Source organism: Erpetoichthys calabaricus, chromosome 11 (genome assembly GCF_900747795.2).
Source record: "Erpetoichthys calabaricus chromosome 11, fErpCal1.3, whole genome shotgun sequence".
NCBI lineage: Eukaryota > Metazoa > Chordata > Cladistia > Polypteriformes > Polypteridae > Erpetoichthys > Erpetoichthys calabaricus.
Window position 1 is genome coordinate 97,753,608 of NC_041404.2, and position 27,386 is coordinate 97,780,993.

A 27,386-nucleotide genomic window follows, 5' to 3' on the forward strand; every position below is an offset into this window, starting at 1 on the left:
ACTCAAATGGAGGCTGGCACGTGAGTGAGGAAGGCCCCGCCCCCACCACTCGACCCTCAACCTCCCTCTTAGATTCACACAAATAAATTGGTACCGCAAACGAATTATGATGCTTAGCAAAATCAACCGGAATGCTCAACCAAATAATTTTTATATATTATATATATATATATATATATATATATATATATACACATATATGGAAGAGAAGGTCTGTGATACGGTTTGCATATTTGCAGCTGGAGATCCACGAAGGGAGAAAAAACGAATCACGTATCATAAAATGTGTTGTGAAACCACGGCATGAAACTTTATAATAAATATGTCTCATTTGAAACCAATGTCAGAAGAAGAGACAGAGATGACGGAAGAGCAACGTCAGAGAAGAAAACAAAGACACGTGTAACCAGTTTTCATCCGATTGTCAGTTAACAGCACTTTCATGAACATTGATTGCTAAATCAAAAGCCGCCTGGAACATTCATCCTTGACATCACTGATTCCTTGTCATCTGTAACTTTTTTGTAAGTTTTTCCTAAAGACTATATACATTGTGCCAGACGGCTGGGGACCCTACCCAGCCGGGACGCCTGGACAGTCCATGAGAGGGACGATACTTCCCCTGGGCCACAAGAGGGCAGCCGCCCGGGTCTGCTTGGGGGCCACTGGAACAGAGCTGGGAAGCTCATCCCTATGGGAGGACGTGGCCACTGCCAGGGGGCACCCGGACGGTTATGGGACCCTGAATGGCAGCACTTCCGCCACACCACGGAGTGCTGCCGGAAGAAATCCCAGGGGCACCCGGAGTGCTTCCGGGTGGTCTCCTGACACTTCCGCCACACCAGGAAGTGTCATCAGACGGAGCACCTGGACAATTCCGGGTCATTATAAAAGGGGCCGCCTCCATCCAGTAGTCGAGGGGAGTGGAGATCAAAGAGAAAAAAAGAAAGAGACAAGACTGTTGATGATAAGGAATTGTGGTGCTTAAAGTAATAAAGGAGTGTGCTTTTGGACATTCTGGTGTCTGTCTGTCTGTGTCTGGGGGCTGGCTTTCCACAATTTCCAGACTTTTCTATCAGTACGTATTTTCTATTATTCTTTGTTCCAGTGGTATTATTATTATTCTTGTAATCAATACCATGCTGCTTTTAACTTTCTATGCTTTGTCTTAATGTCTAGAGTGATTGAAGTAATATGTTAAGATTTCTTTGAGCACCTGGTGCAGCCGGAGATTTGCCATTACCTCTGTGCTGCGAGGATTATTAAGGCTGTGAGTGAGAGCTCCACTCAATAGTAGGGAACAGTACGTAAAGTAAGGCATTCTTGGCTGATAAACTGCCTATAGTCAAGAATGCTGAGCCTTTGTATGTTTAAATGTATTCTTGTAGACCAAAAGTAATATTTAGGTCTGAGATATCATTAAAACATTGTATGTTGTTCATGCGGATAATAAGCAAGTCTCTTGAAGTGCTGAGTGACAGGCTGTTATTCCTAAAGCACTTGTGTGGTTTAAAGCAGGCATGTCAAACTCACTACCATTGGTGGGCCGCTTCGACTGCCATACGTGCGTCAGCGGGTGGTACTGTAACAAATACTATTATACTATTATACAAAGTTACTGTAGCTTTCTTTCCAATACTGAAAACTTTAAAAAATGTAACACTTAAAGTTTAAAGTTTAAAGAAAAGCAATTTATTTCCATGCAGTCGCCATACAACAGTGTAGAATTAGAGTCTTAACCTCTTAGCTAGGTCCTTATTATATTACTAGGCTCACCCGCCTTTTAATGCGACCGACTTTTATCCTCAATTTGTGTGCGCTCCATGTGTACATCAGGCATGTAAGTGTAGGGAATGAGAACATCAAAGTGCCCATTCATAACATCTCCCGAAAACCTACGTTTTTTTATCCCCTCGAGTGCCTGTCCAAACTTGGGAGTGTAGGACTCCATAATAATATACTTGAAACTCATTGGGGGAACAACTCTCCCGCTGCCATTAGCTCAGAAATGGTACCATAAGTTTGAGACTTTGACATTTCAGTGAGATACTGAAGCTCATTTGCATAAGAGATTCCTGACGGCATCATTGTAAATTGCTGAAACCTTGACCAATTACTTAAAACATGTCGTACAATGTCAGCCCAAATCTGTACCGCTAAAGACGGAGTTTCATGCACTAAATAAGCTACAGATGAGAATAAGCAAGCACCATCTCCCCTGATATTTACTACGCAGTGAGGCATTTGTACTCCATCAACATTAATTATTTCCAGAGACATAATTTTGTCTATTTTTCCAGTGCATCGCGCACAAAAGCAAGGGACCGATGGGAGCACCAGAACTCTGCTCACATTGTGTCGTACCGCACGCCACAAGTAGTAAATCTGTGATAAGCGGAATACCGCTACGCTTTGCACTCACGGGACGGAAGGACAATCCCGACCGCTTTTATATAGTAATAATAATAATAATAATACATTTTATTTATACAAGGCGCCTTTCAGGGAACTCAAGGACACCGAACAACAATAAATAAATAAATTAATTAAATAAAAGACACAATTATAAAAAACTTAAAACATCAGAAAATCTAGAAATTAAAACCAAACAAAACCATTATAATCAGGAGGAAAAAGAAAAAGCCATTTTAAACAGATGCGTTTTAAGTTTACATTTGAAGGATGAATAAGATTTGATATTTCGGAGATCCGCAGGCAATGAATTCCAGAGCTTGGGAGCAGAACGGCTGAAAGCTCTGCTCCCCATGGTGGTTAGACGGGCGGGAGGGACAGTCAGATGGGTGGAGGAAGAGGATCTAAGGTTACGGGATGGAATGGCAACATGAAGAAGGTCAGACAGATATGGAGGGGCGAGGTTATGGATGGCCTTAAATGTTAATAGTAGAATCTTAAAATCAATACGAAACTTAATCGGGAGCCAATGAAGCTGCTGCAAGACCGGAGTAATATGGTGAATAGATGGGATTTGAGTGATGATACGTGCTGCAGAATTCTGGACTAACTGAAGCTTATGAAGAGATTTATTCGGGAGACCAAAGAGGAGTGAATTGCAGTAGTCCAGCCGAGAAGTGACAAGACTATGAACAAGAATGGCAGTGGTGTGAGGAGTGAGGGAGGGGCGAATGCGATTAATATTACGGAGGTGGAAGTAAGCAGACCAGGTGATGTTATTAAATGTGAGATTGGAAGGATAGAGTACTGTTGAGGATGACACCCAGACTCTTGACCTGAGATGATGGGGAAACAACAGAGTTATCAATAATAAGAGAAAGATTATTGGTTTTGGATAATGATGATTTGGAACCAATGAGGAGAACCTCAGTTTTGTCACTGTTTAATTTAAGAAAATTCGAAGAAAACCAGGATTTAATTTCAGTAATGCAGTCAATAAGCGAGGGTGGTGGAAAAGAGGAGGTGGGATTACCAGCAAGGTAGAGCTGGGTGTCATCAGCATAACAGTGAAAATTAATGTTATATTTGCGAAAAATATTGCCAAGGGGAAGAAGGTAAATAATAAAAAGAAGAGGCCCCAGGACAGAGCCCTGGGGCACACCAGAAGTAACAGCAGTGGGTTGGGATGTGAAGGTTTTAAGTTGTATGAACTGAGTGCGGCCTAAGAGGTAGGATCTAAACCAATCAAGTGGAGTGTGGGTAATGCCAATCAGAGATAATCTATTAAGGAGAGTGGTATGACAAATAGTATCAAAGGCCGCACTCAGATCAAGGAGGATGAGAATAGTGATTAGACCAGGATCAGCAGCCATAAGGAGGTCATTAGTAATTTTAACAAGTGCCGTTTCTGTACTATGAAGGGGGCGAAAACCAGACTGGAACTTTTCATATAGATTATTGTGAGATAAATGGGTGTGAAGTTGGATAGCTACTATTTTTTCAAGAATTTTGGAGATAAAGGGCAAGTTAGAAATGGGGCGAAAATTATTGAAATTAGTAGGATCAGCACCAGGTTTTTTTAGTATTGGGGTTATAGCAGCAGTTTTAAAAGATGAGGGAATAATACCAGTAGTGAGAGAAGAGTGAATGATGGCAGAAATGAGAGGAACTAGAGAGGGGAGGCAGACTTTAACCAGAACTGTAGGCAGGGGGTCCAGCTGACAAGTAGATGACTTGGATTTGCAGATGAGATCTGAAATTTCAGAGGAAGTGGGAAGCTGGAAAGAAGAGAAAAAGTGAATAGGCGAGTGTAGTTCAGAAGGAATATAGAGAGGATCTGGACCAAGGTGCTGATGTATCTTTTGGATTTTCTCGTTGAAAAAAGACATAAGAGAATTACAGAAAGCAGTTAAGTAAAGGTGAGATGGTAAAGAGTCTGGAGGTTGTGTAACATTATTAAGTAACAATGTCTTGATGATTGATATTCATTATATTATATTCATTGCTTATATAGGAGCCTTATAGTGTGAGATTTATTTCTTTTGTCCCGACACTTGGCATCTCTTGTTAGTAACCAGTTCGTCAATATCAGGCTTGAAATCTTGTGCAGCTGCAACTTTTATAAGGGATGAAAGGTGCTCGACGGTATGTCTTGAGCGATGTGGGGTTTTGGTAGCTTTCATTAACAAAAACAATTGCTCACAAAGGTAAGTGCTTCCGAACATTGACAGTACTCTCGATGCCAACTTACGGATCTGCACATACGAGGGTGGCAGGTAAGCATACAAGCCTGGCACAGCAACTTCGTTGTATTTTGCCTTCAGAATAGAATCTAAGTGCACTTCAATCAATTCCATTTGGATATTCTCAGGCGCATTCTCAACGTTGTAAGAGAACAGCACAATGCCCTGTTTGTGTGAACTGAAATCACGAAAATGCTCACTGAATTCATTGTTCAGTAATTCAAGTTGGAAAACCAATCCTCCAAAAATCAAATTTTACTTTATTAAGTTTACTTCAAAGTTTATATTGTAAAATAAGCCGATATGCAAAAAGCCACCTGACCTACAATAATTTTACAAACTCAAAAATCACAAAAATATGTTAATAAACAACTCACCAACTTCTCGCGTCCACTTCAGATCTTCAGCTGTAGTCTGCACTAACTGTTCGTTACAATACTAGCACAAAATTACATGAAACTAGAGCAAAAAAACGTGAAAATATGCGGGCTATTACTATTCGTGATGGTCAGTTCTGCCCAGTGGCCAGTCTCAGCAGCCCAGTCAGTAGTGTAGCCTTAGCAGGGGCGGCTCTAGGCTCGTGGCGGCCCTGGGCAGAGAAAGAATCGGTGGCCCCTTCACCTGGCAATGTCAATACGGTATCTTATGCACAGCGGATGGCCACATCCGTTGCAGACACTGCATAGCCGCCTCGTGCTCATGACACGGTTCTATATACGCGTGTCCGTAAACCTGAAAACCAAGTGGCGGCCCATGATATTCTCATTACGGCAAAACATTATAATACTACATATAGCTTACTGCTCCGACTCTAGCGGCATTTGTAAATACAGCGTACTAATTAACAAGAAACAGAATGTTTTTTGGCCACATTGCCGTCAGCTGTGTCGTTATTTTCTCTTTCTATTTTATATTCAATATATATTGGTGTGGCGGCCCCTGGGATTTGGCGGCACTGTGCAGGTGCACAGTTTGCACATGCCTAAGGCCACCCCTGCTGCAGCCTGGCACTTCAGTTGTGACGCTGCGGCTCATTAACTTTGGCCAAGGCTCGTGGCTATACTAGCAGATGACGTTTCCGGTACCGTAATGCCATGGGAAAACGCGCTTTTGTCAGAAGGCAGAAGTAAGAAAAGTCAATAAGTAACACCAAAGATGCAGAATGATTCAATCACAAACGATAGTAATCATTTTGTACAAGTTCAGTGCTAACTAGGATCTGTCATGCGGGCCGCACAGATTTCTGTTGCGGGCCGCCGGGGCCCGCGTGTTTGACATGCCTGGTTTAAAGTGCTAAAGGTTAATCAGCATGTGTATGTCCTTCATAGAGCACTGTTGTGGTTTGGGTCTGTGTGTATGCATATATCTATGTACTGTATGTGTGTGCATCTTAAAGTGCAACAGTAGAGAATCTACTGCATACACTGAACAGTATCATCTACACTATGCGACTCTTCAATTCCACCCAGGAGGGGGGTTTGGAGAAAAACATTAAATTTATACAGTTATTGTCTGTCTGTATACCTGCATTATTATCTGCATTGTTATCACTCTTTAATTTAATATTGTTCTTTATCAGTATGCTGCTGCTGGAGTATGTGAATTTCCCCTTGGGATTAATAAAGTATCTATCTATCTATCTAGATCAACCCGATAACGAATTTGACAAGTACACTTACCCTTGAGAAAACAGGTAAAGGGTAAGTAGAGGGAAATACCACGATAATACAATTACTATAACATGAAAAAAGTTTGTTTTAGTTATGTGTTCAACATTTCTTGCCTCGAATTTCCTGTCATCCTGTATTTACACAGATTGCTGTGGACATGGAACACACATGAAATTCACATATTCCAAATAATATATTATTTACCCTAGGGGTGGGCGGTATGACCAAAATTTTGTATCACGGTATTTTTCTAAATGATCCCGGTTTCACGGTATTTGACGGTATTTTTTTCCCATGCATGAGTGGATGTTAACCACATTTTCCACTGCAATTACTGCAGTAGACTGGCTAAGAATAACCTATTCCACTGTCATGAGCATTGTACAAAAAAAACATTTTAATGTGCACAAAAGTGTTAATACAGGTTTGAATGGTCCCATAAAGTGATGGTTTTCAAGGGGGTGGCACTAATGAAGAGAAGGAATCACAATGCATGACAGATGCAGTCAAAATATAAAACCTTTTTATTGAACAAATTTTGCAAACAACTATTTTGACAACATATTTTCAATCATCCCATCATTAAACTGCATAATATTTAAACTAATAAATAATAACAATAAAATAAATAATAGTTCAACTTCCAGTAATAATAACAATAAAATAAATAGTATTATTACTAGAATTTGCACTATTACTTCAAAGCTTCAAGCCCAGATACATTATACAGTATTCAAGTATTGAGAAAAAAAAAAAGTGAATGTGTATTCACACATTTGAACATAATGAACAAGGGACTTATGTAAATCTTAGCCATTACAAATTCTGGGCAAGGAAAACCAGACGGTCAACAGCATCTGGTTTGAGTACTGCCCTGTGGCACGTGACAATGTTCCCACCAGTACTGAAAGCTCTTTCAGTACGTGTTCAGCACAAGTTACAGGAACGTGTTCAGCACCACAATCAGCTGGGGTCAGATCAGCTGATCCCGGGTACCTCACTTTCATTTTTGATCTCCATTTCTATATGATCACTTGCATCAAAATCGGAGTCTCAAACGATAGCTAGCTAGACTGAGGCATCTCACAACGTGGGAGTTTCCAACAACGTATCGTAATGCATCGATCGGCCCACAGAAAAGTTTGTTTGCCGCACCAACTTGAAAATGTATATTTTACACAATTTTATATAAATTATCGTCTCGCTTTCAACATCATAACTTTGAAAAATCTAAGTTGAACCATCGTAAGTAGGGGACTGGCTACCTGTATTGACTGATAATAGAGATAACAGAAAACTGATTATACACACTTTCATTAAACATTTCTTATTGTAGTGTCTCAGCCAAGTTGAAGCATTTTTTTTTTTTTTTTTTTTTTGAAGTGACTGTTGAATCCGACTGAGGGAAGGCGGAGTACAGCGCAAAGAAATGATAGCGGGGGCATGATAGACGCGGTAAGGGGGGGCGACACCCGGGACGGGAGAAGGGGGGAGAGTGGTGAGTTGGAGAAGGAACTGGAAGGTTGTGTGGTGGGGTTACAAAGTCGGCGTTCTTATTTCTTGACTGTTCAAATAAACTTTTGTGAGACTTTACTACGTCTGTTTTTTTTTCTTCTCGAACCTGACGCGGAGGTTGCTACATTATTACTATAGTATGTTTTTACTACCATTACTTAAAATAGTTTATTTTAATAACTATTACATACCTATGGCTGTGTGAAGCCTGTGTCCAAAGCACTGGAGTCTTGTCCAATTGTTAATTTTGACAGCCTTCTTGATGTTGGCCCCACTGTCCATTGTGATGGCCACTTACCTCTGCTCTGCAAGCCCACAGGAATTGAGTGCCTCCAGCAAGCCTGCAGCAAGTAATTCGCCAGTGTGGTCATTTGGAAAATAGCTTGTTTGGAGGCAATAACTTTTCAATAGCCAGTCATCATTTATAAAATGAATCGTCAGGCTCAGATATGGCTCCATAGTGCGACTTGACCACACATCTGCTGTAGTTGAATAGTCAGTGACTGTAGCCACCTCTGCTTGTAATTTCCCTCTGTGTTCTCGGTACAAGTCGGGCATCGCTGTTTGGCTAAAGTACTTGCGACTTGGGATCACATATCTGGGATCCAGTGTCTTGATCATAGCCCTGAATCCGCCTTTCTCCACAGTACTTAACGAAACCATATCTTTGGCTATATGGACTGTAATGGCGTTGGTTATCTCGATCCACTGCTTGCTTTTTTTGTCGTAGGCAGTACTTCTAGCTAATGCGTCTACAAGTGACATCTGACTTGAATGTCCCCTAGGTTTTTCAGTTTTACCTGAGGACGTGGTGGGTGCCAATCTTAGTTCCATGCATTCATGGTACTCCAACGCATGTTTGCGGCTAAGGTGGTGCAGCAAATTGCTCGTGTTGCCGCCTCCGGCGACAACTTTAGCTCGACAGCATTTACAATAAATAGTTGTTTGGTCCACATCCGACTTTTTAAAGCCAAAGTATCTCCAGACAACAGACACGGCTCCTTTCTTCGGCAAAAGTTCTTCTGTGTCATCATATTTAACTTTATCATCTGCTACAGCTTCAGTTTTACAATGTTCACCGTCCATTTTCACTGCGCAATACCTCCACTAACGCATGCGTGTTTAGCGGTGTAGCAGTGAAAAAGGTCCCCCCTTAAACAGTTTCCCGCTGCGCCAGGTTCCGAACATTGCTTAGCCTATTTTAACCGGTGTTGCGGTATGAGAAAAATCCATATCATAACAAAAATAAAAAACGGTTTTTGGTATGAACCGGTATACCGCCCAGTACTAATTTACCCTATACAATTCCAGACACCTTACTCCCAGATAAACATACTTTAGCTCTGAGAATTTTCCACCTGACTTGACTTCAGACTTCACCGGCCTCGGTGAGGGATGGGATAGCAGGGTGCTTGCTGCCAGCGCTGATTGATACATCTGCAAAACAAAGACGCTGATGAGGAAATGCAAGGGAATTTAAGGTAGGCCGGCATTACATATATTTTCGTAGGCTTCAGGGATTCTAGTGGTAAAAGTTTAATGCATTAAGACAAGAGTATGAAATTATTGATACCTATGGGCCAGTTTTATTCTGTGCTGTTCACTCAGGTGGCAAGACTCCTTAGTCTTAGGGTTCTGTCGCTCACTCAATTTTTAAATTCTTGCCGTAATGTGTGCTGCCGTAGCAAGTTTCTCTATTTTGTGTGATTTTAAAATTATATTTTGTCTCACGGGCGGCACGGTGGCGCAGTGGGTAGCGCTGCTGCCTCGCAGTTGGGAGATCTGGGGACCTGGGTTCGATTCCCGGGTCCTCCCTGCGTGGAGTTTGCATGTTCTCCCCGTGTCTGCGTGGGTTTCCTCCGGGCGCTCCGGTTTCCTCCCACATTCCAAAGACATGCAGGTTCGGTGGATTGGCGATTCTAAATTGGCCCTAGTGTGTGCTTGGTGTGTGGGTGTGTTTGTGTGTGTCCTGCGGTGGGTTGGCACCCTGCCCAGGATTGTTTCCTGCCTTGTGCCCTGTGTTGGCTGGGATTGGCTCCAGCAGACCCCCGTGACCCTGTGTTCGGATTCAGCGGGTTGGAAAATGGATGGATGGATTTTGTCTCACTGCATAAGAAGCTATAAACCTTCAGTGCCTAATTGCATAAACAATGGTCCTTCTATTTTGCATTCTTATATACTCTGTGTATTATAAAAGAAACTGAATTGTGGGATGGTGACTGCAGTGAAAGTTGATTGAACTTCATGGATAGGGTCTGTGTGAATGCAGCAGGGGTGCACATCGATTAGAGCTGTAATATGATAAGCGCTGCTCAGCACAGCATGATTATGATTTTTTTTTTTTTTTTTTAACTTTGCATTAAATGAGTAAAAATTTTTATTTGTTTTCATCAATGTAGAGATTTTAATGCATATACAACTGCAATTAATATAATTGGTTATATAAAATTGGGCATGCCCCCATAGTTGTATTCAAACACAAATTGATCATGGTTACACAAAGCATCACTTGTTTCATATACATTTATATTTTTCTGCAATATTTGGAATAAAGTAAAGGCAACATGACTTTGGAAGCTCATAACTATGGCTATCTGATTTGGCTTTCAATGGCCTGATATATATGGGCATGTTGTAGTGTAAACAGGTAAAGGTTATCGGTGTTGCAGACCTAAAGTTACAGGGACTTGGTTCTGCTTTTTTAGCTTTCATACACTCTTCATGCTGGACTATGTGATTGAATTTTACAGGGCTATATAAAATGTTTGCATGCAATGGTTTAACAGTTTGCACAGGACACTTTTGAAAACAAAATATTTCCAAATTATCATCATTTGGGGACTTAAACCTCTAAAAAGTGTCAGGTGATAGGGGTTCAACATCAAATATACTTTTGAAATATTCTGGAAGCTGCTTCAAACAGAAAGGTAATACATTAACACTCTTCAAAACATGTTGTATGGGATACGACTGCTAAAAATGAGTTTAGCATTTAGCATATAGTCTCTATGCCATGATGCCTTTGATTTGCCAGTGTGCCCATGCTTAATTAATGTGTCTGAGCTTGCAATTTGCTGTTTAGAGCAGTTTGTAACAGAAAGCTCGACCTCTGGGAGAACAGGACAACTAAATGTAATGCACTAATCATCATTTTCCAAGATTAATATACCGAGGCAGCTGTAATTGTAATCTTGCATAATATAGCCTTAATGTCTACATAGAACTATTTATACATGATGTTTTAACCTACTTTGGTAAAAACTCTGGTAAATAACTGCTTATTTTGGTGAATAGTTAATCCAGGACTACTTTATTATCATAGACTGTTGAAAGTACCTGTATGCATGCATTAAATTGCATCACAAATTTATTTTCTGTTGGCAATATCTTATTCTGACAACATCTTAATTGTTACTGGTTTGTAGTACAGCACTTTTCTAATTTTTCTCATCCTTGAATTATTTTTAGTTGCTCAGTTATTTAACATTTGTAAAATGCATACATGAGCATTCTGCAGAAAGCGTGCTAATTGATAGTGTGTTAACCACAGGAGTTTGAACTAATCCCTTCAAAAATCAGATTTTAAGCTTTGTGTACAGTTGTCACAGCACATTGTACAGCAAACAAAATATAACACAAAATACAAATTTTAACAAAACAGAACGTAGCGAGAGCCCTACTGCCATCCAATTTTGCTGACCATAATTATTATGATAACATGCATTTTCTGCAATATACATGTTTATTGTTAAGTTCAGTCCCTTAAACGAAACACAATCAGTTTTAGTACATTTAGGCTATACACTGCTTAACTGCAGGTGAACATTCAAATTTAGCTATAGCAAGCTGAAGACTGTGTAGACTGAGCTGACTGTTATGAGGGTTTGAGGGAAACCTCTGCCTCTCTTCACCTTCATTTTCCATCTCTACAGTTGTCCGTGCATATGCTGCGTTTTGTCAGAAGTAAACAAAAAGCCTACTACCCACCACATGGCACACTTCTCTTTTAAGAAAAGTAACACAGTGGCTTCCTGATGTGCTAAACCACAGTAAAAATTATATATAAAAATCTCAACCAGTGTACTGTCCACCACTACTTACCACTGAAAGTAAAGTTATAATGCAAAGTACCATTTAGAAGATTTGTCACAAAACAGCAAATGCAGATCTTCACATGAATATTACTGCATATTAATTAATAATAAGAGACAACAGCCCTGAAGTCCTGCAATGACAGGAGGTTTTTATCTCAGTTTAATTTAGTCACCGATTCCTACATAGAGCATATCATTTTACTAAATGTCATGATCATACTTTGTATTATCATGTCAAATTCTTACTAATGCACATTTTACTTTCCTGAACAACAGAATTCTAAAAAGTGAATTAGGTAGCACAGTACCCCCTCAATACTCTGTATATTACTTGATATACTTTTTCTCTTTTTTTTTTTTTTTTTTTTTTTTTTTAAAGCAATGAGCTCCCCAGCCAAGAAGAGACCAGCAACAATAGACCAACTCTAGCAGGAACAAAGAGAGACAAAACTGTTCAGCTTTAGATATATGCCTTTAAAAACACGTGATTTTTCTTTATAAAAACGAAATGGGTGGACAACATAATGCTCTGTGAACTAGCCTACCAAAGCTTCTGTAAGCAGAGAAATCAGTCCACCTGCAAGCAACACTGTCTATGCTTATAATGCTTAAAGTACCAAAAGCTCCGGAACATAGACATCTGTTACATATAACAAACACTGCTAACTGTACTCACCGTATTGTGTTCTGAATCTGAAAAAGTTCAGCCATTTTTTTCTAATTGTGCACAGTACGCACTCCTGTATCTCAGTTTCACTAAAGTACACTTTCTCTCTTTTTGACTTGCTTGCCAGTTCACTATAACCTTACTGTAGCTTTCATATCCATTTTATAAAACGTTCCTGTGTATGAACATTTATTGTACAGTAATTATAAGTGTTCATTGTCTGTGTAATCAAAGAGCATAAAATTAGGAGGACCAGTGAAGAACAGCTCCACAACATGTTTTACCTGGGTCTTTCAGATGTCACTTTGTTAGAATAACTGATTTTATTCATCCGAGTAAATTTGATTTAAATCTTCCTTATCAAATTATATGTCAATGCTATTTTGTAAATTTGTTTTCTCTGTAAAGCACATTGTGTTTGTTTGGGGTGGGCTGCTGGAACTTCGATACTGTTGTTATTTCTTCATTTCCTAAATGGTTTTCATCTTAAAAATTGGCAAAACCTTAAAAAAATGAATTCATATCCTTAAAGACTACTTTTTGTGACTTCAAATACTGTTGAGGAAAATCATCTAATTAAATAAGAAACTGAATAAAAGGTGGGAATTAGCCTCAAATAAATGGCATCTACTTTAAATAAAATACAAAAAAAATATATGAATACACAAAAAAGACAAAATTTAAACATATCTATAAAGCGGCATATAGGAAAAAATAAAAACTTAAAACTATTAGCCTGTATTTTGTGTATGCTGTTAAGTCAAAACATCTCATGTATTATTCTAATAAAACTGCAGCATACTGTTTAACACTCTAGTACAAGAGCATAAAATTCACAAACTGTACTTTCCACTCACCTCAGAATTATCAGGTTCTTTCAAATACTGATCCCTGTATTCTTGCACATCATCGATATTCATCTTCCCCATAGACTCTGCATCATAATCATCTTTACCTTCTTGTCGAAACACAGAAAAGTCTTCCCTATACTCACTGTCAGGAATGTAGTTCTTTTCTGCTTTGTCCTCTGCTTGGGTAAACTGGCCATACTCTGACAAGTGTGTTTCTCTATTAAATGATCTGAGTTCCCTTGTGCTGTGTTTATATTTTTGAATTCTCCGCAAATACTCAATAGGTGGGTCATCTCTATTGAAGGAAGGATATTCAAGCACCCCATCTTCTTTACTGAAATTTGCATATTCCTTTACTCTTCCTCCTCTTGCAAAACGGCCATATTCTTTAGGTCTTCCATTTCCTCTATGAAATACTCGGTCTTCTCTAGGACAAGGTGGATAGAACTCTCTTCCCCTCCTGTATGAATAATCCCCTCTGCTGAACTCTCCATAGCCAAAATGTGGCTCATCTTTCCCATAACTCCTATAATCCACATCTCTGTAGTCATGATCGTAAGGTTCACTGCCATAGCGACCCACGCGATCTCCCCGACCACCCCTACAATAAGAAAATATTTTGCATTTGTCAGCAACAATCATACTAACAATCATTATTCATAAAATTTGACTGAGTGTTAACATCAGTGTAAAACCAGTCAAGGACACTTTTTGATTACAGCAAGCCAACTTAGTCATAGCACAGCAAGACCCACAATGCACATGCATAGCAGATTACCTTTAGACAAATAAAAGTCTAATCAGTGTTTTATGCTATTTGTAGCAAGCCTCAATCATTTGTTAATCAGTGTTGTTAATCCAACTCCTTTTAGGCTTCTTAGCATTAAGTTTTCTCAATATGCTTATGTTATTACTCAGAGTTTTAGTTTGGAGAGCTGTGAGGTTTGCTTAGCTAATAAATCTCTGTATAATTGCATTATTACTGAGTATGTTGGAATTTAATGGAACAAGTGGTCTGGCAACGTGTTGAGCAATCTGTTTCTATTTGGAAATATGAAAAAACACAACCCAAGCTCTTTCTCTCTCTCTCTCTCTCTCTATAAAGCAGGGTGAACATTGTTACAGTTTAGGAAGAGTTAATGTTGCAAGTGAACCAGAAGTTCAAATTCAGTCTAGCTTTCAAAAGTGGATTGTACACAGATTAGTACAACTCACTCAAATATACACAAAGAGTCAAAACAGGACAAACTGATTGCCTTGTAAATTCCAAGTTTTTTTTCTTATTTAAAATAAATACAAACGGTATATGGCAACAATTTCATACAAACATCAAATGTAATTTGTAATACTGACAGTTCCTAATGTCTGCTATACCCAACACTATACAAGTGCATTAATCCTGTAGATAAAATAACTTACTGATGCTATTTGGAACTGAAATGTGCCATATTTCATTGGGAGAAACTGTTGCCTTTATTCACTATAACATTTGGCTGAAAACATTCAAATCACAAGGGTAGACAAACATTTTTATACATGCAGTAATAGTTTGCACCTTCTTTCTTAGGTGAGCAGAGAATTCAATTACAAGTACTGCATTTTAATTTTCATGTAAAACATATCTATTGACATCTTGCAGTTTACATACATACAGAAATGTATTAATTTCATCAGAGTAGACTGGTATTCAAACTTACCTTCTCTCAAATTCCATTCCTTCCATACAATTTTCACAATGTAGTCTTTATTTTTGGGAAAGAAAATTTCACTTTCCCCTGCAAACATAAAATATAAAGTCAAGAGCCTGATGCACCATTAAAGTGATTAATGGTGAAGATTTTTAACTACAATTGCATAAGTGTTATGCTACACATGTTAACACCCCTTAAGAAATATTAAATGTTAATCACTGAAATTCAAGGAGGAATACAACATTCAACACAATAAGTTTCCAAAAATATGTCAGAAGAACACAAATGTTTTTAAACATGCCACAGAATAATATATGTGGGAAAAATGCACTCTTTAGACAATTTACTACTTACTGTTCATCATGTAATATTTACTATTTCATCTTCTTCCACTGTTCAATAAATGGTCACATGGAAGCTGCCTATTACAGCAGTAAATAACACAAAGCAGGAAATAGCCATGAACAAATTCTTCTAACCTTTGCTCTTAGATCCTCTGTATGACAAACCCTTATAATAATATGTACACAGTATATAAGCATATACGCACACGTGTGTGTGTGTGTGTGTATATATATATATATATATATATATATATATAAATATATTTATTATATAAAAAATCCTGGGACGAGACAAGACTTTTTCAGAGAGATTTAACCATGCCCACAGTCCACTCACCTCTCATTCGTGACTGTAAATGCTATTGTCGGACAGAGATCATGTGCTCTCAGCTCTTTCCTCATTTTAATACAAGACATGCTATCTATTTGTTTCCTTCAATGTAGTCCTTTTCTGGACAATAATTTTATACGTTCTAGATGAAACATCAACAACTAAGCGAAGAAGAAAAGAGAGCGTGTAAAAGAAAAGAGGCCCAAAAGCATTGGAGAGAAAAGAATTCAAAAAAGAACAATAATAATCTAAGTGCAAATTCAGAACATAAGGAAAGTTATAATTAGCCCGGACCAAGTGGAATTGTCAAGTTTGTTGTGTGTTTGAATAAAGCATCAATACTACACATTCAAGTGCCAGAATAAAAGTCTCTTTGCCCAATTCTCTCCAGACTGTCTTTCTGTTCTACCCAGAAGCCAATATGCAACAATACACGTTCACATATGTGGATATTAGAAGGACTTCATGCTACTGATGAAAAACACAAAATGAAATACTGTACTTGAGAATGGCGTAAACAATCATGTAACATGTAACAATCATAAAAATATACACACAAATTTTTCATTACTCCTACTAACTACATGATTCAACTCAAAAGAATACACTTTCCCGTAAAATTGTGCTTTGCGATATCCATCAACAAAAGCCAAGTCACTAAGAAAAAAAAAAATAGCAGGAATTTAATGCAGGAATATTTTATTGATGAACAACTGTGTTTAGCATTTTCAAGTGTAAGAATCTCAAGCAACCAACTAATATTAGTATTACTTACTAGATGACTGATGCCTTTATATCCAATCTGACTTGCAACATTTGATATATGATTTGTTACATTTCTTTTTTCCCCATTTGGAGCAAAGACATGTGGAAGTGACATACCCATAGTCACACAGTGTCAGTAACTGGTTTTGAACAACAACCTAGGGGTTTGAAGGCTGAAGTCCAAAGTCTTAACCACTACATTACAATATTAGCCCTTGATACAAAACCCCTCTTATACTGCATTGAGAAAATCACTTGGTTACTTACATAGTTTTTTTGATACTGTGGGTTAACTGCTGACACTATAACTGACACCCACTGTCTTATGAAATATATAACATAGCTAGTTATTTATATTTATTAAACCTTGCTATACATGCAGAAACTGACTAGCCCCTCCTCCCCAATTTTGTTCAAGGACCTTTCTTGCTGGTTAGACCAGAATTGCTCATCACCTGAACGTAACTGCACAAATTGCCCATATAATGCAAGTAAATACTGCAGCTGACAAGAGATTTTGGCTGAAGTTGTTTCTATACAAAATGAACTGTTCCTAACAAGATGAAGGACATCCATCCAGTACAACAAAATATTAACTTTCTGCATTTTAATTTTGATCACACTAAGTTGTAAACACAGAGAACTACTTTAAAGTATGAGTGTCAGCCTTCATGTTGTCCCTATCATTTGATGGAGACAGATCGTCTTAGTTTGTAGTGTGATGAAGTACAAGATTCCTGTACAAATATTTTCAATGCCCTGCTTACAAAGGTTTACACTTTTTAAAACTTCAATGAATTTATTTTGATTATAGTATTACATCTGTTTGAACAGATCACTCTCAAGTTTGCATACCTAGATTTTTGCAATCTGATCCAACTCTTCTCTGAAGGAGGAGTTCAAGCTCAAATTTTGACCATTTCTTTCATATTCAGAGCAATTCATTTTTACCTTATGTCACCAAAGCACTTCTTTCTAGTGAAAAAAGGTGTTCCAAAGCATTAATCTGCTATGCCTATGAGTCATATAGGCTTTATGCCAAAAATATCTTTTGACATTAAAAGGCAAAACAAGCCTCTCATGACAGCACAATACATTACACACCAGGTTTTCTTGCAAAATTCAAATAGGCTTTGTGTCATTTTATTGCAATTATCCACTTAAGCATGAGGTACCACCATATTATGAAGCTGATTGTATATGATGCAGTAATCCCACAAGTCAATCAAAAGCAATAACAATATTTTTATATAAGGCGTCTTCTTTCAAATAAATCGTAAGTTTCCATATTGCCTGCTTACTTTCATTATTAAAATATATATTTAAACAAGTATACCCTGAGGCGAGCAGCATGTCACACCGGAGTTACTCTGCTTTGATCAAATATTCTGCCTGCGTCCAGCCCAATAACAGTGAAAGGCTCAATACCATTGGATAGCTGAGGTTCAGAGCATTCTAAGGATGTAAAGTTATCTATGATTGGTCATTTGAACTTCATGTTACAGATGTGCGGAAAAGGCAACAAATTTAATGCAGCTCATCTTTACACATCATTACACATAAAGCTTGAGTTGGATTCTGAAATAAAGTTTTTGACTTTATTTAGAAAGACATGTTTGATGAAAGACTCAAGGCTACACTTGTGTAAGTACTGCTTAGTATGACTTTGAAGTGTTGCAGCATGCAGTTGTACAGTTCAAGCATCATGTGTTCAGTTACCATACCGAGAATCTTTCTCTTGCATATTCTCCCTATGCTAGTTTTCTTACCTGTGAGGATTCAATTTCATCCTAAAATACAGGAAACATTTTTTTAGTGTACCATTGAGTAATTGTTGTGCTGAACTTATGCCTCTCAAACTTCACGCAGGGAACCCTACCTCTAAAACTGAACAGGATTGCATCAGGCCAGTCACTAATTTAAGTTAGTGAGTTGTTCATGGTATAATTACCCTGCCACCAAAGGGATAGACAGCATCATGAAATATTTTAATCCCGTTTCTAATTGTGCTTGATTCACCCCAGGGGAAATGAGCGGGATTACAAAACAGAAATAAAGTCAAACAGGTGCAGGGAGTTTAAAGGAAGCGCAATTAGAAACAGGATAAAAAGTCTCACAAAGCTATGTTGATCCCTTTGGTGGCAGGATGCAAACTGATTATACCATGAACAAGTTTCATACCCTTGTAAGCCAGCAATGGCACCCTGCAACTTAAAAGTGACTTAGAAACATTGGTTTAGGTGCATGCGTTTGTATAACTAGCTCTGTGCTCAGGGCTACCTGTATCCTGCCTTGTACCCAAGACTCCCTGCAAATGCGTGAAAAATAATTCTGTAGGTAAAAGTTTGGATGAGTACATAATTATATGTATATACAGTACTATGCAAAAGTTTTAGGCAGGTGTGAAAAAAGCTGTAAACAAAGAATGCTTTCAGAAATATGATTGTTTATTGTTATCAATTTACAAAATGCAAAGTGAGCGAGCAAAAGAAAAATCTAAATCAAATCAATATTTGGTGTTACTACCTTTTGCCTTCAAACCAACATCAATTCTTATAGGTACACTTGCAAAGTCAGGGGTGAGGAACAGGCAAACTCTGCTACCAAGGTGAGGTTGTGGAAGACAGTTTCATGTCATGGCAAGATTGAGCACAGCAACAAGACACAAGGTAGTTGTACTGCATCAGCAAGGTCTCTCCCACACAAAGATTTCAAAGCAGACTGGGGTTTCAAGATGTGCTGTTCAAGCTCTTTTCAAGAAGCACAAAAAAAAAAAAAAAAAAAAAAAAAATGGGCAACGTTGAGGATCGTAGATGCAGTGGTGAGCCAAGGAAACTTAGTGCAGCAGATGAAAGACACATCAAGCTTATTACCCTTCGAAATCGGAAGATGTCCAGCAGTGCCATCAGCTCAGAACTGGCAGAAACCAGTGGGACCCAGGTACACACATCTACTGTCCAGAGAAGTCTGGCCAGAAGTGGTCTTCATGGAAGAGTTGCAGCCAAAAAGCCATACCTCCGACGTGGAAACAAGGCCAAGCGACTCAAGTATGCACGAAAACATAGGAACTGGGGTGCAGAAAAATGGCAGCAGGTGCTCTGAACTGATGAGTCAAAATTTGAAATATTTGGCTGTAGCAGAAGGCAGTTTGTTCGTCAAAGGGCTGGAGAGCGGTACAATAATGAGTGTCTGCAGGCAACAGTGAAGCATGGTGGAGGTTCCTTGAACATTTGGGGCTGCATTTCTGCAAATGGAGTTGGAGATTTGGTCAGGATTAATGGTGTTCTCAATGCTGTGAAATACAGGCAGATACTTATCCATCATGCAATACCATCAGGGAGGCGTATGATTGGCCCCAAATTTATTCTGCAGCAGGACAATGACCCCAAACATACAGCCAAAGTCATTAAGAACTATCTTCAGCGTAAAGAAGAACAAGAAGTCCTGGAAGTGATGGTATGGCCCCCACAGAGCCCTGATCTCAACATCATCGAGTGTGTCTGGGATTACATGAAGAGATAGAAGAATGTGAGGAAGCCTACATCCACAGAAGATCTGTGGTTAGTTCTCCAAGATGTTTGGAACAACCTACCAGCCGAGTTCCTTCAAATACTGTGTGCAAGTGTACCTAGAAGAATTGATGCTGTTTTCAAGGCAAAGGGTGGTCACACCAAATATTGATTTGATTTACATTTCTCTTTTGTTCATTCACTGCATTTTATTGATTGATGAAAATAAATGATTAACACTTCCATTTGTTAAAGCATTCTTTGTTTACAGCATTTTTTCACACCTACCTAAAACTTTTGCACAGTACTGTACCTGTAATTACAAAGAGCTTTCTTGTTGCTATACAGTGTTTATATGTACACTTCTCATCACAAATGTATTCAGCTGAAATGCAATAAATAACTTAAAATGGTAAGCGTTAAACTGCCAGAGGTTTAAATTTAAAGTACAGGTTAGCAAAAACTGAAAAGACGCTATTTCACAATGTTTCAAACAAGCCTTCATCAGGGAACAACTAATAGGTTACAACTTACAGATATTCTGTAGCAAATAAAGTAGATTAAGCTTTGTAAGCCGAAGCAAACAATTTTTGCACAGGTGTCCCAAGTTCTGTTGATTACTTAAAAACCTTTTGTCTGTCTTAAACCAGAGTTGTAACAGAATGTGTTACTACACTCTCTGAAGTACTACTTGGACAATATTCCAGTGATAATGGCAAGAAAACAGCAATTAACAAATTAAATGAGACAGAGTATTACCACCCTTAGAAGTGTAGGCCTTTCATTTACAGAAACTTCCAAATAAATAAATAAATCAAAGTGAGTGCAGTATCCTACACAATCCAAAGGCAATTGGAAACTGGAAGAAATTTTGATAAGAAGAGATTTGGCAGACTCAAAGTCACAACCCAATTAGAAGACAAGTTTCTGAGGATCACCAGCTTGAGTAACAGGCACCTCACAGCACAACAGCTTTAAGCACAGCTTAACATTTTTCGAAAAAAGGCAAGTCTTAGTTTCCACTGTGAACAGGAGACTTTGTTCTGCAGGGTTGACAAGGCAACTGGCAGTAAAAAAGCCATTCCTTAAAGGACAAAATAAGGCCTTGAAATATGGCTGTGGACTACTACAAACAGGAAGAAAGTCTTACGGATCAATGAATCAAAATATTGAAGTCTTCACTTTGTCACACAGGGTGTTTGTATGCCATCGAGTTGGAGAAAGGATGGTTCCTCAGTGTGTGATGCCAACTGTCAAACAAGGAGGGGAAGTGTGAAGATCTGGGCGTTCTTTTGCTGTAGGTAGACTTGGTGAATTGCATAGAGTAGGGCCCTATGATTTCCACAATGCAGAAAACACGGATGGAATCACGGAATTAATGCTTAAAAACAGATTTCAGATTTAAAAACGAAAATGTGCGGAATTTAGAGACTGAAGGGGTGACTGTTACAAAACTTCACAATAGATTAAACGATTGAATAATCTGTAGTTCTATCATGCAGACAATATTTTCTGGTTTGCAGTTTTTGAAGCGAATACAATTCTTCGCAGAAATCATTCATGCCTCTATCTGTTTGTGCACATTTCCTATACATTTTCTAGTTAAAGGCAAGCAACTTGGCTATCTGCACAAGACAGGAATGTCGAAGTGAGCTGTATCAGATACCCTAACTACGTCAAAAAAACTAAGAAACACAAGCTTAAATGCAAAATTGAGGGCACAACAATATCCCAGACACTTTTACAAATATGGAGAACAACTTTTCTGTAAGTTTTGCAGCATACCATAGACTGGACACGAAAAGATACTCGCAGTGACCACGTGAAATCTTAAAACCCATCTCAAGAACAAGGAGAAATTAAGATCAAAAAGTGTTCCCCTTCAGGTAACAACAGAGGAAACAACAAAATAGTCAGATGCAATACGCCAGTTTGTGTCCATGTGAGTCAGACATACCGCTCGAAAAAATGACAAAGATGTCCTTTCTTTATTAAACATTGTAAACAAGGAGGTATGCTGCCAGAAAATGAGAACAGTCTTCGTCAAACTGGAAAAGCTTCACTGCACATTATATTAATTTACAGGCCTCTCAAGCTTCAGCTGGATTTTTTCTCTCAACTTTATGAAATACTCTTGTCTGTGGCATGTCTACTGCTGTTATTTTGCTTGGTGACCTTAATGTGGATTCTGACTGTCCATCTGCTTGTAAGCTACATTCAGTACTGGATTGTTTCAGTTTTGTGCAGCATGTTGGTTTTTCAACCTATGCTATGGGCGATATTCTGGATCTTGTATGTTCCACTGGTCTGCAGAATGTCTGTACATCTGGTACTGTTATTGGTATCTCAGATCACAAGCTGATTGCATTTATTTTCATTTATCCCCTCCCTAAAATAAGTCTAAAATCGAAATAACCAAAATCTAAAATAACCTATCGTAATATCAAGAACATTGATCAGTTATCTTTCTCTATGTCCGTTGGTGCTTCCTGTATCCATGATGTTTCTGGGTTGTCTTGCCCTATGCAGATTTTATCTCTATATAATTCCACAATGTCACAAATTTTGGATCATTATGCACCTATTAAATCCTTGGTTGTTCCTACTACCCGGACATCTCCACGGTTTACAGCAGAATTGCGTACCATGAAACAAACTGGTCGCCACTTGGAAAGGCTCTGGAAGAAGACTGGTCTGGCTGTTCACGCTGTGGCTTACACCGAACACCTGAAGGAATACAGATGTGCCTTATCGGCTGCACGTTCAAAGTACTATTCCACCCTTATTGACTTTGGTACTTGTCACCCTAGATCTCTTTTTAATACAGTTAACAGACTTTGTCAACCTGCTGCTAAAAATCCTTATTCCTCTGTTGACCACTGTAATCTATTTTTGGACTATTTTCAGTCAAAAATTATGACCATGTGTCAAGGTTTCTCTACTAACCATTCCTCATTTCTGTCGGCCGATTATACTTCTAAATCTACAGTTTATTTATCTAAATTTAACCACACTACACCAACTTATATTGCTGAAGGAATATCTAAATGAAATCAATCTACCTGCTACAGTGGAACCTTGGTTCACGAACGTCTCGGTACACGTACAAATCGGTTTACGACCAAAAAGTTTGCCAAACTTTTGCATCTGTTCACGACCACACACTCGGTACACGAACAAGCCAGTTTCCCTTTCGGTTTGTATGTGTTCAGTCTCTCCCTGTGCATTTCCTGTGTAGCGAGCAAGAGAGAGAGAGAGAGAGTGCCACACACACACACGAAAGAGAGACACACAAGAGAGACACACACACACAGGCGCGCTCGAGAGAGAGAGAGACACACACACACACAGGCGCTCGAGAGACACACACACAAAAAGGCGCTTGAGAGAGAGAAAAAGACACACACACAGGCGCGCGAGAGAGACAGAGACACACACACACACACAGGCGCTCGAGAGACACACACACACAGGCGCACTCGAGAGAGACACACACACATAAACACACAGGGGCGCAAGAGAGAGAGACACACACACACAGGCACGCGAGAGAGACACACACACAGGTGCGCGCGAGACAGAGACACACAGGCAGCGTGAGAGAGAGAGAGGGCTGGATGCTTAAGGTAGGAAGGCAGTTAAAGAATGCACTGGGCTTGTGTTTGTTTTCACTTCTGTTTACAGTGATCGGTTCGTAGCGTGCATTGTTGCAATGTTACTTTTCTTGGTGGTTTATTAAATTACGGATTTTTTGAAATGTTCATTTTTTTTCCCTGTGCTTAAAACTCATTAAAAAAAAAAAAAAAAAAGTGTTTTAGCCAGCAGTTGGTAGCGCTATAGCGCGAACTATTGCAGTGTTAGTTTTCTCTGTTGTTCAAGGTTTTCTCAGTGTTATTCAATGTTTTTACATTTAGTTTACTATTACACTGTGCATTCTATGGTTTAATTAACTATATTGTGCTTAAAAACTTAAAAAAATATATATATTTACATACAATTCACATGGTCTGGAACGGAATTAATTGTATTTACATACATTCCTATGGGGGAAATTGCTTCGGTTCACAACCAAATGGGGTTACGACCAGAGTTTTGGAACGAATTATGGTCGTGAACCGAGGTTACACTGTACCTAGATCCTGCCCCTACTTTACTGATTAACTACTTCATTCACACAAGGTATCCCTCAAGGGTCAGTTCTAGGTCCAATCCTTTTTAACATCCATACGCTCCCATTAGGTGAGATTATTCATCTGTATGGTTTAAGCTTCCACTGCTATGCCGATGACACAACTTTATGTAAGTGTTGATGCAACTGCAACATCTTCACCCGTTGCACTGACTGACTGCATTCGGGAAATCAATCACTGGATGAAAGAGAATTTTTTACAATTCAATCCTCATAAGACAGAAATCTTATCAGCTGGTACCAAATCTGTCCAATGCTCTTCCTCTCAGCCTTCGTGAGGAAAAATCTATTATTCAAACTCCTGTTAAAAACACATCTTTTCAATGAGTATTATTCATTTTCTTGTATGTGATTTCTATTGTTTCTATTTGTTGACAACAAAGCAGTAATGTTTTTTGCGATTTACATCTCATGAGGATGTGCACAAGGATACGATATATGCATTATTGTTGCCAACAACACCACAGCTGCAGAATTATTCAAGTCTTTGAATGAGTACATATCAGGAAAACTGAATTAGACAGACAGGATCTGCTGCCGTGACTGGACGGCTTTCTTGCTTCACTACTCGGGTCAAGGAGGTTGCGCCTGAATGCAAGTGTACGCACTGTGCCTTCACAGAGAAATGCTGGCTATCCGAAAAAAGCCACCTGAATTTAAAAGCATTTTCAGTGATGTTATTAACCATATCAACATATACAGGTATGTCCTTAATTTGTGTCTGTTCGAGGAGCAATGGGAGGAGATGGACGCAGAGTACAAACGTCTCCTCACATACACAGCAGTTTGATGGTTTTCTAAAGGTAGATGGCTGGCCAGAGTATTTGAGTTACGAGAGCCGCAGGAGAAACTTCTTTTAGAAGAACAGTCACCACTGGCAGCACATTTCAGTAACACGGAATGGACTGCAAAACTCACTTACTTGTGTGACATATTCAACCCACTCAACGAACTGTCACATCAGGGGAGAACGACAACAATCTTCAAGTTGGCAGATAAAGTGGCTGCATTCAAAGTCAAACTGGAACTGTGGAGACGGCAAGTGAACATAGGAATATTTGACATGTTTCAAACATTAGCAGGGATTTTGGAAGAGACTGCGCCTGGGCCTTCATTCTCCCAACTGGTACACGATAACCTATCTTCCAGCGTTACTTCCCAATCACAAAAGACAAACGAACTAGGAAAGAACGGATCCACGACCCATTTGTGAACATGCCAAGTGAATCGACCATGTCAGCTGAGACAGCAAATGACGGTGGCCTTAAAAGTATGTCCGAGACTTCAACATTGTCGACGTCCTGGGGGAAATGTCCCGAGATCGCTACAAAAGCACTGAAAACCTTGCTTCTATTTCCAACATCCTATATTTGTGAAGCGGGGTTTTCTGCAGACAGCAACCATAACGAAATTACTGAACAGGCAGGACACAAAGAACACAATTCGGGTGTCATTGTCTCCAATCACTCATACATTAGACCATCTTCGTTGCAGGGAAACAAGGTCAGGGTGCCCACTGATTCTGCGTTACAGTAAGTTGTATGTACTTTATTATGTGCGCGCGACGGCCGGTCTGTGGAAAACTGGTCCGAGATGCAAAAAAAAGCGATAATCACATCTCTAAACATACTTTTTATTGTTAATATATAAACATTTCTGCAATAACAAAGTAATACACCTGTCTCTATGTCATTTTTTAAGTGTGCACATTCCAAGTGTAAAATGTGCGTTAAAACCCTAAAATATGAAATCAGGTACACTGCAAATGTGCACTTATCACAAAAGACAATTTATTGTACTGGCAACCGATGAAATACTGGCAAGGGTGAAAATAGTCCTAAACCCCCTTTGGAAAATAAATCTAAAACAAAACCCCTTGCGCTCTTGGATAGACTGGGACAATTAAATCGCGCGATAACTCGAACTTAACGCGATACATTAACATTGATTGTCATCGATATCATTTAAGCTGGTTTACCACTGTGTTCATTAGTGAGATTTTTAACTTCAAGTGCTTTGAAACTGCAACTCGCCTTTCCTTGTCTGCACTAAAGCATACGGCGCACGACACAGCTGTCTTCGACTAGACACACAACCAATATAAAAATGTGAAGAGAGTGAGTACTGTTAAAAGTTCGTCACGTTGTACATTTAGGAAGCATCACACTATTCTCAGGTTAGTATGACAGCGGGATACCATATAGAGATGATAATAAATATTGTTTTAAACATATTCTAGTGAAGAAATAAATTCTGAAGTACGCACTGTTACTGTTGGATTTCGTCAATATACTCAAAAATGCATAATATAAACATTCACGAAAACAACACTAACCTTTTTGCGATGTAAATTTTGTTAGTTAAATCGTAAGCCAAGTAATTTAACCAAACCAACAGAAGCAGACTACTCAAAATAAAATGGCTTCATTGTAAGGTGGAGTCCAAACTGTGCAGTGGGTACTGATTGGCTAATCAGGTCAAAATACCACCCCCTTAGTGAGCCTCTTGATTGGACAGTGTCTCGCAGTGTGTAAAAACTTTTTAACTATGATTGGATTGTTTCCTTCTCCAGATACGTCCAACTCAGTTTCCGATAGACCATCATTTCTCCATATGCTCTGGAAAGGACTGCTTTTATTGGCCGCCCTACATTATGGGTAGTCGAGTAACTGTTCCCCTCAATCCTTCTTAAAGAGACAAAACATTTCTCTTTGGTTTATTATTGCAGAGCAGGGTCAAATACTAATAAGGAAATTGCTTTCTTATGCATTGCCCCTCCTATAAATCATAGTTCAGAATTTACTTGGAGACATTGGGACACGAAACTAAAAGTGTAATGGGAGAAAAAAACGCAGAAAATACTTGAAAGTGTTCTTTTGGTTTACAGAAAACAGTTTTATACAGAATACGCGTGGTTTGTACGGCAGTCCTGAAGTGCAATGTGCAAAACAAATCATGCAAAAACAAATCAGAAAACACAAAAACAAACTGCAAACTTTCGGTAGATGCGCATTGTTGGAAGGAGCAGAAACACCCAGCGAAGCAGTCTATAAAAGCAGCCACGTGAGTAGCGGGTGCAAGGGGGCGTTTTTGACCCCGCTTCCA

At 38.9% G+C, this 27,386-nt stretch overlaps 1 protein-coding gene across 4 annotated transcripts in view; it reads right to left on the minus strand.

The window, feature by feature from the left end:
• The window catches only part of rbm10 (RNA binding motif protein 10), a 395,465-nt gene extending 368,724 nt beyond the window's left edge, over window positions 1-26,741 (minus strand). For all 4 annotated transcript variants that reach the window (XM_051933537.1, XM_051933536.1, XM_051933538.1 and 1 more), the window contains exons 1-3: window positions 26,617-26,741; window positions 15,150-15,227; window positions 13,459-14,053 (exon numbers count right to left, since the gene is read on the minus strand). In XM_051933537.1, coding sequence (XP_051789497.1) covers window positions 13,459-14,053; window positions 15,150-15,175 — 621 coding nt within the window. In that variant the 5' untranslated portion in view covers window positions 15,176-15,227; window positions 26,617-26,741. The remainder of the gene's footprint in view (window positions 1-13,458; window positions 14,054-15,149; window positions 15,228-26,616) is intronic.
• Between the last annotated feature and the right edge of the window lie 645 nt (window positions 26,742-27,386).